We start from the raw sequence: 19,282 nt of genomic DNA on the forward strand, positions 1-19,282 counted from the left end.
ATAACTGGATAATGGGAGTAAGAGGAAGTGTTTTGTGAGAAACAACCAGGTCTCAGAAATGAAGACAGAAAAATGAGTTTTTATGGGCTGATAGTCGTTGCAAATAACTGAGCTATGAAAGACAATTTTCCCCAAAACTACAGTGTGTAAATTACTTAAGAATACAATCTCTTCTTCCATTTTCTTAAGAGTTTTAACACAAAATATGCCACTTGAATTCGTGAGTTTTCCTACAGGCTCTTAATCTATCACAAGAATTTCCCAGTTGGTCATACAGTATCTGACATTCTTGCGAAGCATTAAATGGAAGAAATGGCTCTATTTTAGTCTTATTGATTAGTGTTCTTTGTACTAATTTTGGGACTGTCACAGACTCTGTGATGGAATTTGTATTTCAGTCCTTGGATTTGCCCTATGGTTCCAAAAATAATTTTTCATTCAGTAAATGAACCTAATGAAATATAGTTGTATACTCCGAATTCAGCAAATGCTTACTGTTGTTTCTTTATTTTAACCCACTTTTCAAAAATTATTTGTTTGGCTTTTTCCTTTTGATTTATACCTTGACTGTCTGGCAAACATCAAAGAAATTTAACTCTGCTTTTTCAGTTAGTGCTAGATAATTATTCAGTCTAAAACTGAAATCCTAAATATATCAGAGACAGTGTAGACATAATGATGCCATTATGAGGATGAACTAAATTGCTTCCATAACTTTTGTCTGATCTAAGGCAATTTCAATATAAATTTGCAGTATTAATCTAGGATTTGGATGGAAGAAATTTACATGACCCTCTGGGGTTCAGTTACATCTTCCTATGTTTCAAAAACCATTTCTGAAGGTTAATGAGTTGTCTTGTGTATATACCAAGCTTGAAAAATTTCCTTACATAGTTTGGAGTTTATAAATAAATACATAAATTTGATCCTCTTGGATTCTTCTACTGGGAAATGGAAATCATTGGTTTCACTTTACACTGTCCCACTGCATGTGTGATTCATGACTTTAATAGGTATTAAGTGGAATCATGCTGCCTTGGTGTTATTTTTCTTGTATCACCTCTATGTGAAAAGGGAAAACCTTTTACTAAAAACCTTTGGGAGTATTTCAAACTTCTAAGTTTTTAATTTTTATTCACGTAATCTTTCTGAAATATGTAATATGTGCAAAATGAATTTAGTTTTGATCCAAGCACTGCAGGTATCAGAGAAATAGCACAAAAGGAAAGATGTACCTGTAAATGTCATTTCAGCTGTGTGCAGATTGGTGAGTCAGCTTATTCAGTGCACATTGTAGTGACTTTTCTGGATAAAAGCAAAAGTCTTGCCTATCTCAGAATCTCTTAATAAAACTACATTTCTGTGTCTAATAGGTTGAAGAGAAGTTTATGGGGGAGACAGATGGAGTGTATGTGGAAAATTAGCTGAATGGGGCACAGAGGGAGTCAGCTGCTAAAACTATCTGATTCCTTTTAATTTTTTGTGGGTTAAATGAGTCAAAAGATACTGTTGAATTTAACCTAAGGATAATAACGTGGAAGAAGGCAATAAAATCGTTTATTCTCTTGAATTTCTCAGTGGTCCTGCAGTACTACTTGTCATAACAGAAAGGCTATTCCAAGACAAAGATTATGTTAAAATAGAGCTCTGAATTTGAGTTTAGTAATTTAGGTTAAAAAAGTGCATTATGGGAATTCTCTAATTATTATTTTGCTTTATCTTTTAAAACTAGAAGGTTTGGTGCTATGCTGAAGGATAAGAGAGAAGATGCTGAATTATAGAAATGTGTAGTCCTTGCCTTCTTTTCCACCAGCCCAAATTACTGTAATTGCACTTTGTGGTGATAAAATGGTTAGAGGGCAGGAGAAAAACTAATTTGATTTTATTAAAATCGGTTGAAGCTGTAACTAGAATTGTCATTTGGTGTCACAAAGATGTGCATGAGAATTTCAGTTTGGATCTAGAGACTGCAACAGTACAGACCCTTGCATGTGGATTGCCTTAGGATATGTACTTTCTTCTGCCTTGACAATTTTTTTTTCTTCCTTCATTAAGGAGTTGGTTAGTTATTTATTAGTGCTCTCTTTCTGTTCTAGAATTCCGAAGTGTCTGTTTTTGAGGTCAATATTCGCTTCATTGGCGGTCTTCTAGCAGCATATTACCTTTCAGGACAAGAGGTAAGGAGATTGGAAGGTGGCTGAAATTCATTGTATTCTACAAATGTGGCATATGGAGACTTTGTAGAATCTTGATTTCTCAGTAGCTTGAAAACTAATTTCACAGCAGTCAGTTGTCCAAAATAACCAAATTCTTAGAGTATGGGATCTTTAAAGTTTGTTTCTGAGTAGGTCTCTTGGCATTTAGGACACTTGGTTACAGTTTTGAAATGCTTCTTTTATCGAGATGTTTTCAGAAGATATCCACTCAAATAAGCATCAGCTTGAAATGTCAAGTGAAATGTCAACCCTTTTCATGCCAACAATAACTTGTTTTGATATTCTGTAGCTCCATGAAGGTAGAAATAATAGCTTTGTCACTTGTCCTGCAAGGATGTAGGTTTGCTTCATCAAAGTCCTACTCAATCTTCTTACCATTTTCTCGGTGACAAACTGAAAAATAGCAAGCCAATTTTATACAGCTTCTGAAACTTCTGTTAAAAAAGATGTAGAGACATGCTTAGATTGACAGGATGCATGTCCCCAAAGACTTGCAACAATGGACTTCCTTAGTCCAGCAGTCACAGTGCTGTGACCTCTTACTTCACATACTTTAACAAGACTAGAGCTTGAACCCCAGCTCTTCTCATATCTTAGGAGCTGCATGAATTTAACCTACTGCCTGTGTCTTTGATTCTTTATTTTTCATGACCCATCTGTAGCCCACTACCAGATGTATTTCATGGCTTTCAGGTGTTTTTAGGTAATTTCTGCCTTTGTTTAAGGAAGCACCACATACGTACCAACAAGTTCTCAGGGATTTTAAGACTGGAGCCCTAAAAGTATCCAAGAGAAAACTCATAATTTATTGTCTCTTTATCTGTGAATTTTCTCCTTTATGAGGGTCTTCTCTTAGGAAGAAGAGCTAAGTGGCAAAGCAAAAATTCTGTGTACATCTTGAAAGAAATGGGTGGTTTATTTTTCATCCGGTGCTCCTGCTTTACCTTCTTCAAACTGGACCATGCTCCTTGGAGGTATCTATTGTGAATATGAAAAACCTCAGAGAAAGAGCTAGGATTACACATTCATAGCTGGATTGTTTGTATATAGTGATACTGCACTTGTGCACAAGTCCCTTAAAAAGAACTTTTTTTGCCCCAATATGCAGATGGGTGCAGCCAAGCACTGCCAAAACATATGCTTTGCCTGCATTTGTAAAGCACAGTATTCCTTCTTAAATTTGCTTCTAACCTTTTGGTAGTCAGAACAAGCTCCTTCACTTAAATAGCTTTAATTTCTTTCCTTCTTAAAAAACATCTACCCTTTCTTTCCTAAATGTTGGCTAGGCTGAGTCTTTTGTTTTTAAGATTTTTATGGCATCATTTTCTCCAACAGACTTCAAATGCTTCATGGCTTGTGATACAGGATTCCCGTCAAATGTCCATATGTATCATCTTTATTTTCCTAAAGAACTGCTAAAAAAAGTGCTCAGACTTCATTTCTTTCAAAATAGTGTGGCAGCTAGGATTGCTTTGGGTATCTGAGACACTGCTTCATTTGCCAAGTTGGATGGGTTTTCTCTGCAATTTGTCGTTGTGGATATGACAAGCAAGGGATTTTGAGGCTCTTCAGCAATTGAGCTCAGGAGAGACACCTGCGTCTGGGAACTCCTTGGAGTTGGAAACAGGTTGCTTGAGATGTGATTTCCAATCTGGTCCTCTCTCTTCTCCAAAAAGGGAACATATTCCTTAGCTCAGGACTGGGACTAGCTTGATTTCTTTATTCACTGCAGTGAGGAAATGCTTGATTTCTTTATTCACTGCATTCTGACATGTGAGGAGCACTTTCTAGCATTGCTAAGACAGACAAACCTGTTCCCAGCCTTTTGGGTGTTTTGCCTGCTCAGGTTGTGAATGTGCATGTGGGCTTACACCTTTAGGCAGTCTCTGTCTCCTGGTAGATGTCCTTTCTTTTTTCATCAAGCCATCATTTGCTTGATCATATTCACTTACCACACCTTGTTCATATTCCAGTCACCATCTTCCTACCTCCAAGCCTCTACTTCTGCAAGGCTGTTGCTAGATTGGTTTTAGAAGGTTTTCATACTGATTTTCCATACTTTTGCATGTCTTGTTTGATGTATTTATAGTAAGGTCCAGTACAATGAACTGCTGCTTTGAATTAATTCTGTTTTTTCCTTTAAAGAAATATAAATTCTGCTTAGGTCTGAAACAGGAGTTACTGCTGTTTGGTGATAGTTACTAAAGCTGCTCTTACTTCATTTGGACTTCTGCCACTTAGCGTTGATAAAGGTGCTGTAGGGACAACCATAAAACAATGTCCAAGACTCACCATTAGCTGTGGAACTTTAATCATTTGTAAATGGCCACATCTGGAGAATTTTAAAGTCTTCATGGTGTATCTACAATGCCCTTTGTAGGGAGATAGTAACTGTGCTTGACAGGATTCTATCTGATTGATTCATAATGGTAGCTATTGACCATAGTTTTCAAGTACAGCAGATTATTAATTTAGATTAAATAGTCCTTTTCAATGCTTTTATTGAAAACATGTTAGATTTAAAATTTATTTAGCATGTCTAGTGGCATGACTTTGTGGCTTCCGTGCTGTATTTTAACTGTCATGTTACTGCTGTTACTTAGAGGAGCATCAACTGAGATCATGGTTTTAATAATGCTGATTATAGGTGAAGGTAGAATTTTAAGCCTTTTTTGCTAAAATTGTGAGTATTGCTGTCCTTTCATCAGTAAGGGTTCCCTCTTGCTCACTGCAGTGAATGGGTGAATAATGAAATATATCTCCCATATCACCAAAAATAAAGTTGCTGTTTTTAGCAGCTGACAGCTTGGCTGAAAATGATGTAGGACTTGTCCTGTCCAGTGCTGAGTCACAGGCCTTTCTTTGTGAAACATGACATGTGTAAATTTTTTAACAGCTCAGCCTTTCACATGTGGGAATTTCTGGTGGGCTTTCATGAGTGATGAGCATGTAAATCTAAAGCTTGAGAAAGATGCATTTTGGTACAAATGTCATGGTTGTCTTGCCTTCGTGTACCTGTCTGCTAAAGTAGGGAGACAAAATTGTTTCCCTTTCTAACAGGCTGTTCTCTTGATGTGTGAAAGATCACCATCTTTCTCCATTTTTCCATCTCAGCATGCCATTTGAATGGAAGATAATCAAGATACAACTGCAAACCTTAACACAGTGGAAAATTTGCCCATGCATTCTGATTCAGTCTTCTGAACTTGAAGCAGCACTGATATCTCTCTGGTGGCAGAGGTTGTAGGTCTGCAGTCTGGGGGGCCCTTGTTTTAATCCTCTGCACAGTATGTTTTTCCTGGCTGATTGTGGACAGGCCATCTGGTGTCTGGCTAGGTGTATGTTACCAGATAAAAGTGTGTTCCTTCTTTGTCTCAGTTCCCACAGAGAAATGACGTCTCAATCTGTCATCAATTTTGAGATTCTTTGAGGCAATGACTTTTCTCCAGGGTACATTATTGAACTAAATCGTGAATATATGCTAAAATCATGGAATATAGAATCATGGAATGGTTTGGGTTGGAAAGGACCTTTTAAGATCATCTAGTACAACCCCCTTGCCATAGGCAGGGACAGCTTTCAACAGACACATTCCTCAGAGCCCTCTCTGACCTGGCCTTGAACACTGCCAGGGAAGCTGTGTTCACAGCTTCCCTGGGCAGTACAACGTCATTACCCTCATTGTAACAAATGCCTTCCTAATAGGGCCCTAAGAGGACTTTGAGCAGCCTGATGTGGTGGAAGGTGTCCCTTCCCATGGCAGGGGTTGCAACTAGATGATCTTTAGGACTGTCTTCCAATGTAAACAGTTTTGTGATAATACCCACTCTAAAACTACCCTCTTTCAGCTTTAAAACAGTTGTTCCTTCTCCTGTCATTAGAGGCCGTAGTAGAAAGTCCTCTTCATCTTTCTTGGAAGCAAGGCCCCCTTCAGGTCTGGAAGATGCTAGAAGGTCCCTCTGGAGCCTTCTCCATGCTGAACAACCTCAACTCTCTTAGCCTGCCTTCAAAGGAGATGTGCTTCAGCCCTCAGATCATTTTTGTGACCATCTTCTCAGCCTGCTCCAACAGGGCCACATTCTTCTTTTATTGGGACCCTGGAGCTGCAAATGGTATTAGGGTCCTCAGTATAAGTGGGGAGTTCAGTGTATTTCTTTTGAAATGATACAAATGAAAGAAAGAGGAGGTTGGACCAGATGATCGCCTGTGGTCCCTTCCAACCTAACCAATTCTGTGCAACAGAGTTAGGCTCAATAAAAAATGAAGGAAAAAAGCATGTTCTCTCCTGGGAGTGCTGTGTGTCATAAAATAATACAATCATCTAGGCTGGAAAAGACCTTGACAATAGAGTTTAGCCTCTCCAGGCAGACTCTCTTGTATTTTGCTGTATGCCAGAGATTTCTTCCCAGTTCCAGTAAGCAACCAGTGCAAAGTGTTCACTCATTGTTATTCTTTATTAAATTGTATGCTAATAGGTATAATCTCTTAAGTACCTAAATACCTAAATAAGAAATGCAAAATTCATTGTGTCTATATTTAATAAGGAGCCACTAATTAAATATTTTTGAGGTATAGGGTTTATGAGAGTTGCTTAGTAGAATTGTGAGTGACTGGGAGACATACTGTGAAAACTAAGCACTCCTGTTTTCTACCCCAGGTTGTGAAAGAATGGATAACATGTTTTTATTTTACATTTTGATCAGACAGGATTGTAGTTAAAGTGTGTGAAGTGCAAGCTTCCCACCTTCTGAGTTCAGAGGAACCACTGTGCTTCCTCTTTTGCATCTGTCAAATAGAGTTAATAGTCCAAAATAACATATTGATGGTAAAATATATAATGACTTCTTATCTAAATTGAGCCAGACTGTTTCTCGGTAATCCCTGCAACAATCCTTTAATTTCTGTAAGAACTATGTACAGTCTTCATTATGCTTGTGGGTTGGGGGTGAAGGACAACACTATGATACAGCTGATAATGTAACAGAAATAGGTAGAAATTAAATGTTCCATATGTCTAGTTTGGTGTAAACATTGAGTATGGTGGCTTAGGATGAAAACCAGCCTTACATGATTTAAAAAACAAACAAGCAAAAACTGTCAATAAAATCCCAAAACAAAATAACAAAAAAACCAACTTTTTTTTATGTGGTTGCATTAAGGGATTTTCTTTCTTTAGTGCATTTTCTTTCTTTAGTACCGGCACAAATATAATTTTTGTCTTTAGTTATGAATCCATGTGTTTTTTTATAGTTTTCAGTGATGCCTGGCAAGGCACTGTTTAGCATTTTCCCTAGAACAGGAGGCTTCTTTGTTTATTCCAAGTTCATTCCCTAGACTTACTGTATAAGAATGTTTTGTATTCTTTATGATTTTCTTTAACTCAGTATCCAGCACTAATGAAATAAAATATCTTGATATCACTCTATTGTATGTAACACCATCAGGATAGAAATGCTTAATGAAAGAGTATCATGTATACAAGGAGATTAGAGCAAGATAAACTACTTGTATTTCACAAAAAAAAAAAAGAATGCTATTGCAATTTGTACTCTTATTAGACCATTCATACAGTCTTCTAAAGTCATTTTCCAGGGAGGTTGTCTGGAAATGAACCCATAGTGCCTGGCTGGTTTCTGAGGATGTGCCTCTGGAATTCTTTGATCTCCTTTGGTGTCTATCTAGTACTGCAGTTCAAGGTTTTATTCAAGATCAGTCATGTTTGGTGCTTGGTGCTTGGTTTTTCTCTGGGTAAGATGGGGTTTTTCTCTTCTATATGGATGTTGGTATTGGTAAATTCTTTTTTTCAACACAAATTATCTAATTGATCTTTATTTGGTATGTGATTGATTATATGTTCTTCCACTTCTTTCAGTCACATCTGTGCATCTGGGTCTTTTTGGGCATCAGGGTAGCTGATACTGATTTCTGAGGGAGGATAAGAGCACTGTTTTGTAAAATCACTGTATGTCTACAAAGCTTTCAACTCCTGGTGCAAAAGAGCAGCAAGCAGGCAAGCAGTAAGAATGAACTGCACAAGGCAGAAATGAGTTGGCTGATCTCTCCGTGTTAATGCTGAAAGAATGAAACTTGCCAACAGACCACAGCAATAAGCTGCAGGAGAATTTACAAAATAGATCCATGATGATTGTGTCTGAATGTAGAATTTGTGAGAGTAGGCTACCAGGAGACCGGGAGTTCCAGTGTCCTTAAGGACTAAAACAGTAAAAGGTCTGTTGCAACCTGATGTAGGATATCACACTGGAATTTTCAACAGAAGATGGATTTTCTTGCGGTGTGCTGCATCAAGTGGTCCAAGAGTTGTGATTTCTGGTGTGCTGTCCCCAGACCTGGCTAGTGAAGGAGCAGTCAGTATGAGGAAGACTTCACAGATGACAATGCCAGAAGAAATCAGCTTCAAGCCTTCCTATTTGGGTGTATGAACTTCTTTGAGCTCATAAAGGCAGATGGAGATTCCTAGAGCATCTTGCAGGACCCATTGTTCCTTATTTCTGAAACCCATCCAAAAGACAGCAGTGAAGATACTGAACCCTGCTATGAGCAGTATTTTCACTTCCAAGTGTTTGTGAACACACTGTAGATGAACTTTCTGCTCTCCAAATGGGAATTTGTTCAAGGAGGGAGGGACAGACATCTGCAGAGCCCAAGTGTTGCATACATGCAGAATCATCCTGTAATTAAACACACTGAATGATTATTGGAGCAATAAAGCCCAAATAAGACAAAGAACAATCTTGTACCAGAGGTTATTGCTCTGTGTTCAAAATCCAATTTTTTTACAGTTGTATTTGATGAATTGCTGTCACTACTCCTCTATGGCTCCTGCCCAATAGCCTCCAGCATTGAGGATACCCGCTGCTAGAATGAATGTGACTGCCTGCCAAATGTCTGTCCAGCTTCTTGAAAAATAGATAAAGTCCAATTTTTTGAGCAAATCTCCAAGAATAGTAATCTCTTCACAGGGATCCCAGTCAAAGGTATGTCTGCTGTCTCTGGATGCTGTGACATCTTCCCTAAAGGTTAATAATCCTTGAGTACTATTTCTTCTCCATGCTGTGGAACCACTTCTTGCTTTAGAAAAGTTTGTATTTCCAGAGTGGCTTGGCATATTTACTTCTTACACAGCAAGCCCTAGCCAAAAAAAGAGAGCCTCATCCATTGATAATTACAGAATTATCAGCATCTCGCCAGGAGGGGAGGGAGTCTTCTACCTTCTATATATCAGCCTTCCCCTTCCCCATGGCTCCAGCCCAGTCTGTGACACTGCATGGCTCTCTGGTGGCTAGCTGTGGTGACGAGCCCTCATGACCATGGATCCCTTCTGGGGCTTGGCGTCACCTGTGGGAGTTGGTAAACTCCCTCAAATAGCAGTTTCAGCCTGGGCTAGGGATTTTGGTGTTTCCCCTGTGTGTTCCCAGCATGCATTATTTTCTGTTTTCCCATAATATGTGTGAAGTGAGATACTGTTTGTATGGAGAGCAGGAAATAAAATCCTCTAACACTGAAAGAGAGTACCTGGAGCAAACATCTGCAGGCACTTGCTGGAGCTATGTCTCCAAGTAGGAGAAGGCAGGGTGCAAAATGCATATCATTGTCAGGAGGCTGAGGAGATGTAGTTAACTGAGGCTAAGAGAGTCAGAGGAACATGATGTTACATGGATCTATTTTGTTTCACTGCAGACTTTCTTTCAGGTACCTAGATTTTATCTAAATTAAGATGGATCCTTTGAATGTGTGGATTTCCCCTGTCTTTCTGAACATTAAAGAAGAAATAGTACAAAAACATGTAAATAGAGCCCACATCTATACAGACAAACTCTTTAATGGTCATTTCAGTGAGTAAGCCTTTTTTATTTTCTGATCCTTAAGAAGTCATTGCTTGTTTTGATGTGCCTACTCTATGATTTTTAAAAAAATTGTATCACAGGCTCTAGAATGCATCTGCCAAGTTGGTTGTTTGAGCTAAGATTTCCACCAAAGCAGTGTGTGTGCTGACTATAGTATCATGCTACCAGCACTTCTCTGTTCCATGTCTGAGATGGTCACTGCATTCCAGGGTGCTTGAGAAGTAGTGCTCTGTTCTGCAAATGCATGAAATGCAACCTCAGCCAGAGAGGTGATCACAGAGGAAGGGCTAGTTAGCTATCACCCCTAGGTGCTGTGAAGGAGAGTTGGCAGGTGTGTGGGTGACATCTGTCTTTATGAGCGCCCAGGGTGTACTTTGTGTTCTTGATCTTTTTTGTGGAATTGTATTGGACATATGTCCCATTAATGTGCATGAAGATTTACAGTGTAGTGAGGGAGTGTGTTGTCACACTCATTTCAGGCATTAGTAATTGCAGAGTGGATAGACTTGAGGATAAAAATACTGAAGATAGTTACTGGATTTGGAGTGCTTCAGTGATCAGGAGTATGACATTACCTTTTCTCAGCAGTTAGCACTCTGAGTTCCTGTGGCCCTCTCAGATTAGAATCCTTAAAGCTTCTGACAATTCAGCACATTTTCTGAAGCAAGAACCAGAAAAAGGAATGCCACAATGATCTCTTAAAACTTGGATTTAACTCCTCTGACTAGTATCTGGTAGAAAGTCTGTAACAAAACCAAACATTGAGCCCATGGCTTTGGAATTGCTCCCCACAAAGTTCATCTGCAGCTGTTTGCAGCAGAATTTGAAGGTTGTTTCCAGTTCTTGCATGTGTTCTGGTTTGTAGGAAAAGTGACTGAGAATTGGGCTAAGTAAGTGATACTTACATTCTCTGCCAAGAGCTCCTTTGTTAGCAGTCCATAAGAGATTTGTAGGGTATGCAGGAGTGACCCCATCTTGCCTTTAGAGTAACTAAGCGTTCTCTGGTAGGAGCAGCATTTGTCTGAGGAGAGAGTGCACAAATGACCCATTGACTGCTTGCTTTTCTCATGAAGTGAAGCTTCACGAATCTTTAAAACTTATGGTGTGAGTGGCAGTTGGAAATAAAATATTCCTGCTAGCAGTGCTGCACGGAATGACAAAAGCCCAGAGATGGATAGAGAGTCACTTGTTGCACAGTGTACATGGCTGTGCTTGAGGAACAGCGTCAAGTAAGGAAAACAAAGTGAATATTATTCTAAATGTCTCTTGTGTGATAGCAGCAGGAGGACACTTACACCATTATGACAAAGTGTTCTTGTCTGCTGCTAATTTATTAATATAATAAAAAGGGTAGCTTATTGTTTTATTTTTGTTGAGCAAAGTTATTTATGGTATTTGCAACATAAAAAAAAGAAGATTAATAGTTTACTCTGTTTACTTTTGTCAGCTTTAGATATAAAGCAGTTCATTTACATGACTGTCTTTTTCATCTTTTTAAACACCATCAAAATGACATATCTTTCTGGGCAAAATAGTAATATCATTTGTGTGGATAAATCTAGCCTCAAATCTCATTTAAAGTAGAGCACAAGAGATGTTAAGTACCTGATACTCTATTAACAGATACTCAAACTAATCCTTTCCAGGAATCTGACAGGCAGCATCTCCTCTGTTCATGAAAACTCATTAGTCAAATTATGTTATATGTGTCAATGGATATCCCCAACAACCAACCTAAATATATGAAATATAGGTCTTCAATAAGTAAGACAATACTGTGTGTACTGGTTTCACAGGATTCTTAGCTGTACTGATGAAATTACCTAAGTTAAAGCTTTAAGGCTTATCTAAATTAAGTTTTCAAAGGGTGAAAATCTCAGAAGAGTTAACAGCATTGTGTATGTCCTGTTCAATGAAGATGAGATTTGAGCTTGTTGCCAGGAGATGAGCTGCTTATTCATAAGTAGTTGTGACAGCTCACTGGTCTCTTAACAGGACACAGTCTGAAAAAAAAACCCTCTATTTTTCTTTGACTTTTAAAGTGTTGTCTCATATTGGGCGTTGCTACAGCTCACTGCAGTGCAGATTGCAATGCTTGTGCAGTTTCTGTTTACCAGGCTTGTAGTAAACCTTTTCTTGACTGGCAAAGGACACTTAGCCCAGTTTATTGCTGCATCTTGGTGCTGCACAACACCTGAAGCAGAGAAAACTGACTTCATTTTGAATTTGTTTCTTCCACTCTGATTGGAAATAGGTTTTTTTGTTAGTATAATATACCTTAAACTGGTGGAAATAAAGGACAATCTGATTTAGCACTAGAAAATAGAATAGCTGTGCAGTGATAGCTACTCTTAAAACTCATTCTTTGGCCATGTTACTGTGGAGGGCTGTAAAAGCTAAGAAGGAGCAGGTAATTGGTAACTATTATTCACGTGTCATGTATCTCCTCTTCACCAGGTCTGTTAGTTTGTCTGTCCCTCTTCAGTAGTTTAAGAAACACATTGATGCTGATGGGCACCAGTGACAGCAAGCACAGTATCCTTCCTGTTGTTTTTCCAGACATTTGTTTATTGGCAACATTACTCTTGACATAGTAACACATTAGTTTCTACCATGGAGTTTTCCTCTTCTTTCCTCCTGAGGGTTTTCACACTTTATCTGATCCAGAAAGGAAGTATGGCATTGTCTTTTGTCAACTGAAAACACAGTTCTTCTAGCAGGATTTTTTTTTCACTTAGAAACAGAACTAAAATACAACTCTGGACATACTGCTTTAAAATCGAGCATCTTTGGCTGGCTTTGCCTTTTGGAACTTGTTCTCATTCAGTACTAACTCTTCATGTTTTTGTTTTGAAAAGGAATTTGCATGCTAGCTGAGAACAGATATGGTGAGAGAAAAATAAATGCCAGGAATGCTACAATAGATGCTAAGCAAACCCACTAGAATCTAGGAAAATATTAACAAAAAAATATGTTGCCTCTGATGGTGTGTGCACCTACCACATGATAAAGATTATGAACTCTTCTTATCTTAGGAATCAAGAGGATGCTGTCTACAGTAACATTCTGTTACCATTTATGAATTGGAAAATCAAGAAACAAATTTTTAAAGGAATGACCAAGAAGTTCTCTAGTCTTCCAACTCAGCATATTCTGTGATTCTGTGATTTTTTTTTCAATTCAAAACACAAGATTGAAGATAAGCACCTATATCAAAATAATGCAACTATGTGCATTTTAAGAAAAGGCCTTTAAGGTAACCTAGGTAATTGTGAGCCAGATAGTCTGGTATCACCTTTTCTGCCCACACCAGAAATTTATATAATGGAAAATAGGACATGATCAGTACATTAGTGTTTTGACAATAAAAGTCTTAAGAATTTATATCTGACTGTAGGTTTGCTCTTGTTGGGATGGCAAATAAGTAGAAAACTCCTGAGAAATTTAATTGAATGTTCAACTAGGCCTGTGTAAATTAAATCCGTTTTAGTGTTGCCAAAGGTGTAGGTGCAGACTGGCAGCTACAAGAAAAATGAACGACTCATGTTGAACAGACCAACATGGGGACAGAATAAGGGATTGCATTTTGAGTAGTTGTGGCTTTGGAAGAGTACGTGTAACTCAAAAGAGGCAAGCTGCTCAGCTTGAACCTCTGGTATGAAATCCTGTGGCAAAAGAGCTATGAGCATTTGGGTTTATAAATAGGAACTTCACATATGAGGAGGAATTTATTTCTGTTGAAGTCATTAACAAGACTTATAAGACTGCTGTTGGTATGCTGCAAGCTTCTTGGTAATAATGTTCTTAGAAGGATTTGTAGAAGCAGTAGAAAGTTGTGAAAAGTAAGAGGACTGGTAGTTGTGCCTCCTGGACACATGAATAGTCAGGATGTAATACAGGACACAGTCCAGATATCTCTCTGAATGAAATCTTCCCCTTCAGTGCTGCTTATTAATATCTCTGTGTAAAGGTATCTCGACACTTGCTCCTTATTTTATGCAGATGATTAGATTGTTGCTCTTGAACCTTTTTTATTTTCATTTGTGTGGCATAAAAGAGCAACATTTTTATCTTATAGTTCTGATCCTGAGAACTATAAATTATGCTGCAGGAGACTGGATATTTATCTCACCATTTTGTCAAAACAAATGTCTGGTTTTTCAAGTGCCTTGCAGAATTTATGCTACTATGAAGATTCAGTGCTTACTAATTCATTGCTCATAGGTTTTGCTTGCCAACTAATTTTCTGTCAGAACTTAGTCCATATATGTATATATAAACTGTAGATAAGCTACATATCTGTTGATTGGGGAAAACAAGCCAGTTCATAAAAAAGAAAAAAACCAAACAAAAAACAACCACCAAACACTATTTACTTTAATCAGGTGCAGTGTAATGTGCTTTGCATCTGTCATTGTGTCAGGAATATGTTTTAGAAGATGTAAAAGCTGTATGATTTTTACCTTTTTCTATCCCCCTAGACTGTGATTTTTGCATTGTAATCTGTCACATTGTACCAGTGGGAGAAGGGAGGCTATGTGTATAATGACTGCACATAGTGTAAAACAACATGTAACTTAATCTGTGTTTAACTTTCCTTTGTAAAAGCAAATACAGTCTAAATTCAACAATGAGTCTAAACTCATTTCTGACAAAGACTAAAGGGGAAATCAAGGTAAATTTAAAAATGAAAGCTTGGCAGGGAAAGATTGGCAGCACATTCAAGAGAAATGGGAAACAGAGGAATAACTGAGAAAGAAAGTAGAAATTGAGACAATGTAAGCATAGAGCTGAAGGACAAAAAAGAGAAATATATGGGGAAATATATTTCATGGCATAGAAAAATATATGAGAAATTAAGGAAATACTTGTCATGAATAGAGAAGGTGCTAGGCAAAGGTGTTACCAAAAAGAAACCAATGTCAAGAGAGATTAATAACCCGAGGAAGTAGTTAACTTTTATTGCACAAAAATGGTTCTAATAAAACTTGTTAGCTTAGTACAAACATCTTAATTATTTGACTTCAGAACCATTTCTTAAGGTTTCTAACACAAATTTTTCTTCTTAAAAACCACAGAGTGGCTGGATCATCAGTTGAGTCGTGAACTTCAGGCATGTAATGCAGTCTAACTCAACTGAGAACAGCTGGTAGTACCAAAATACCAAAGATCATTGATTAATAGAAAAAAACCAAAAAACGACACCCCAAGATTCATTGATACCTTGCTTTGCCTGGATGTGTTTGGCTACAAAGGCATGTTGAAAGACTGATATGTTAGAGTCAATTCCAGTTCCTAGGAATATGTTTTGGAGATGAGAAAGTGTTTTTCCCCTGTCACATTCCCCAGGATGTTTCTCATAATCCTGTTACTTTCAGCTGTACTCTTGGCAGTCCATCCATTTTATGTCTTACCTTCTTTAGATCTCCATTTGTTCCCTGCCCTTCCTCCTGATGCCTTTGTTTCTCCCCTTCACTGCCTATTTATGCTTCCTTCTTTTACCAGCTTCTCCCTGACACTTAACTTTGTAGGAGGTAGGGGACTAGAAGCCCTGTGCTTTACCACTTATGCTTCCCCACTGGCAAAGCTCCATGCTGATCTTCTGTCCCTTGATGGCTCTTCAATTTCCTGATGGCCATTCCAATTCATTTTTCTCCTTTCTCTTTCTCTGTTCCCTTTCTCCACAGTTTAAATCAGTCTTTCTCTGTGCCAGCTGCTAGTGGGGGAACATTTAATCCAGAAGCCAGGCATTGTCCATGCTGTCACATCTGTTTCCCTCTGCTACTGGAGTAGCTCCCACAGAAAAAGGAGATTGTTCTTAGGCATGAGTGATTGTGGTTGGTGTGTTGTGCAAATTCAAGATTGTTGCTTTTAGTTCAGGGACCATTTTTTAACAAAGGTAACTAAACTGGCAGGTTAATACTGCTTGTGCAGGTAAACTTAGAGTGAAGAAGCCAGAGATATGAAAAGCAGGAAAAATGAAGTACAAAAATTGCTTACTACTCTAATAATAATAGCAGAAGAGAAAATTAACTCAAGACTGCCATGGTTTTTGGCTCAGACAGAATGTGAAGCAATGTGCTACATCTCCTGGAATTATCAGATTGAGGAGGCATTTATATGCCAGATTTTCATCACATTTATTCTGAATTTTAAGTAATCTGTGATGTTGACTGACTGCTGTAAAGTGCCTTGGATTTGAAGGCCCTTTAAAAATTGAGAACATGTAACATTTCTACTCAGAAATGCATGAAATCTGTGCCAAGGAAGCTAATACAGCTATTGAAGTAAATGGAAATTATGCAGTTTAATTGAAGTATTATTAGCCAGTGCCAGGTAGTTCAAATGTGATTAGCTGGTTGTCCAGTTCATGCCAAATTTTTATGTTCAGATCTTCTAAAGCAAAAATGTTGAATATTTCTAATAAGTTAATATATGCACAGACTTTCTCATATGGATTTTTCAAAAATATCAGTAGTGTGAAACCAATGAATATTTCATTACATCCTGAGATGCCTCAGTCAACAGTAACTGGATTCCTCATGCCTCTTGTCCAGGAAACCAGCTTTGAAAAACTTTTGAAGAAGGTAAAGATAGTATCACTTAAGAATTCTGTTTGGAAATCTTTCCCTGCTGATCATAGAGAAACTCCAGAGTATTTATCTTTTATCTAAGAAGCACTATTTGAATATATAATTGCTAAATTGTAAAATGTAAATAGAGGAAGTTGTAGTCTACCAGATAATATCTATCTTATCTGCAGTTAACTGATGGAGTTGGAGTATTTTTGTGTGTTTATTTTTCAGCTCATTTGTAGACTGTAGCTGAACGGTGGGATCAGGTAGGCATTTTATGCTTTTCAGTACAACTCTTAACTAGGATAGTTCTCCTAGAGTGTTATGATAAGATAGATAGTTTCTTCCCATCTGTTTTGATCGTCTTTGTCCCTGTATTCATTATTCCAAAAAATCAATACTTGTATTTTCATCTCAAAATAGTGTAGAGCCTCTAGGAAAGAAGCAGCTTTGGATGTATGAATGGACCTATCCAGTCCTGTGGGCTTTACTGAGCTTTTGGGTTCAGAAGTAGAGTGTAGAGCACAGTTGCAGCTTTTACCTTGGAAGTTGTGATAATTGTGATACCCTGCAATAGAATATTTTTACAAGCTGAGACTCTGGACCCTTAAGCAGAGGAACTAAGGAAAGCCAAGCTTGTGTAGCCATGAAGTTTAGGTTAGGTGTTTCATCACCTAATTTCATGTGTCATCTGAAACTGGACAGCCTTTCTTGTCTTTCCTACTGTACTTTAAAATTGTCAGCAAGAGTGTATCTTTCAGGGAGGAATCCAGTGTGACTTTTTTAAATAAAAGTATGTAGAAGTCTTGTTTGTGATTTTACTGGTTAAAGAAAATGTCAACCTAGTCAACATATTTTGAAAACTAAGGGAGTTCCTTTTTTCCACAAAGAAGGAACATTCCATGAAGCATTTACTGCCTTGTGAAATGAGCAAATCATCAAGTTATGTAATATTTATGGCTTAAGTACTATCTGCTTTATCCTGTTGCTCTTGAGAGACCAGAATTCTTCTACCATAGGAGTACTTTGCAGCAGCAGATTTAACCAGTTCTGGACTTCCTTGAGGGTGAATTTGGCAGTGTTTTAAAATTTTGGAGACTGTCAGAATTAGGCAGAGTTTCTTTGCCTTTGCCTGTGTAAACTGCCGGCATGTAACAGCTGAGTGCCTTGCAGAGGTGTGGTAGCTTTGCTGCCAAAGGTTTCAGTGGGTATTGCTGGGCACCAGAGCTAATGCTCAAGATGACTGTGATGGTATCACCCCTAGATCACTTCTGCCTTCAAAAAGGGCAAGCAAGAGGGTCTGGGGAACTACAGCCTGGCCAATCTTACCTCTATCCCTGGAAAGATGATGGAGCAACTAATTTAGAAAACTATTCCCCAGAACAGCAGGGTCATTGGGGAACTCATGTTCAGCTGACCTTGATGACTTATGATGAACTGACTTTATTTCATAAGATCCTCATAAAGAAGCTGGTGAAGTATGAGCTGGATGAGCAGATGTGAGGGTGATTGAAAACTGCCTGAGCAGACAAGTTCAGAGGGTGATAATCAGCTGTGCAAAATAGAGTTTGAGGATAGTAACTGGAGGCATACCCCAAGTCCAATCCTATTCAATGTTTTCAGGAATGATCTGGGTGATGACACAGGTGGCACTCTCAGCAGATTTGGTGTCTGATGATGTCTGATGACACCAGACCAGGAAGAGCAACTGATATGCAGAGGAACCTCAGTAGGATGGAGAAATAAGCTTGACAGGAACATCATTCAGTTCAGTGAGGGCAAGGGCAAAGTCCCACACCTGGGGAGGAACAAACAGACCCAGCTCTACAGAAAAGTAGTGGACACCAAGTTGACCATGAGCAGCAATGTGTCCTTGCAGTAAAGAAAGTGAATGGTGTCCCAGCATGCATTCGGAAATATGCCAGCAGGTCAAGGGAGGTAGTTCTTAGCCTTTACTGTATCCAGTTATAGGCTCCATAGTATAAGAGACATGAACACACTGGAGAGAGTCCAGCAAAGGATTGACAAAGATAGTTAAAGGACTGGATTATCTCTCAATTGAGGGAATGCTGAAAGAGCTGGGATTGTTCAGCCTGGAGAAAAAAAGGCTCAGGAGAGACCCCATCACTGTGTGCAAATATCTGAAGGGAGGAAGTAAAGAAAGTAGAACAAATTGTCATCATAGCCATTTTAAGTTGTCACTGTAGTCCAGATTCAAGCTTATTCTTGGTTTTTTAACTCTGATCTTAGAGTGCTGGGATGGGTTTAGATTTTTCATTTTCATATTGATTTTTTTCTGTCACAAAATAATATAAATTCATAGAGCATTCCCTTTGCAGAATAAGTCTTCTCTTGTTTAAAGAGTTTCAGTCTTTTGGAAATGCTAAGTGTTGTTCATCAAGTACTTTGGTAATCATTGCAGCTCACCAAGGACTGCAATAGTATCTCAGCTATGGCATTGTGTTTACAGTATCTGCAAATTTTCCCTCCTTGAACATCTGCTACAACTCAAGAAACCTATAGTGCTGATGAGGTGCTGTTGAATTTATGTATTTCTACATCATTTCACCTCTGTAGGTAGTATAGTTTGTAACTGCCTTGCTAAATTTCACAATGAACATGATTT

General features: G+C 38.3%; 1 protein-coding gene across 1 annotated transcript in view; it reads left to right on the forward strand.

Moving 5' to 3' along the window:
- MAN1A2 (mannosidase alpha class 1A member 2) overlaps positions 1-19,282 on the forward strand; it is a 130,444-nt gene that overhangs the window by 61,109 nt on the left and 50,053 nt on the right. Inside the window, exon 5 of the mRNA XM_054653295.2 lies at positions 2,097-2,177. Within this exon, the coding sequence (XP_054509270.2) occupies positions 2,097-2,177 (81 nt within the window). The remainder of the gene's footprint in view (positions 1-2,096; positions 2,178-19,282) is intronic.

This window comes from Agelaius phoeniceus, chromosome 2 (assembly GCF_051311805.1).
Source record: "Agelaius phoeniceus isolate bAgePho1 chromosome 2, bAgePho1.hap1, whole genome shotgun sequence".
Taxonomy (NCBI): Eukaryota; Metazoa; Chordata; class Aves; order Passeriformes; family Icteridae; genus Agelaius; species Agelaius phoeniceus.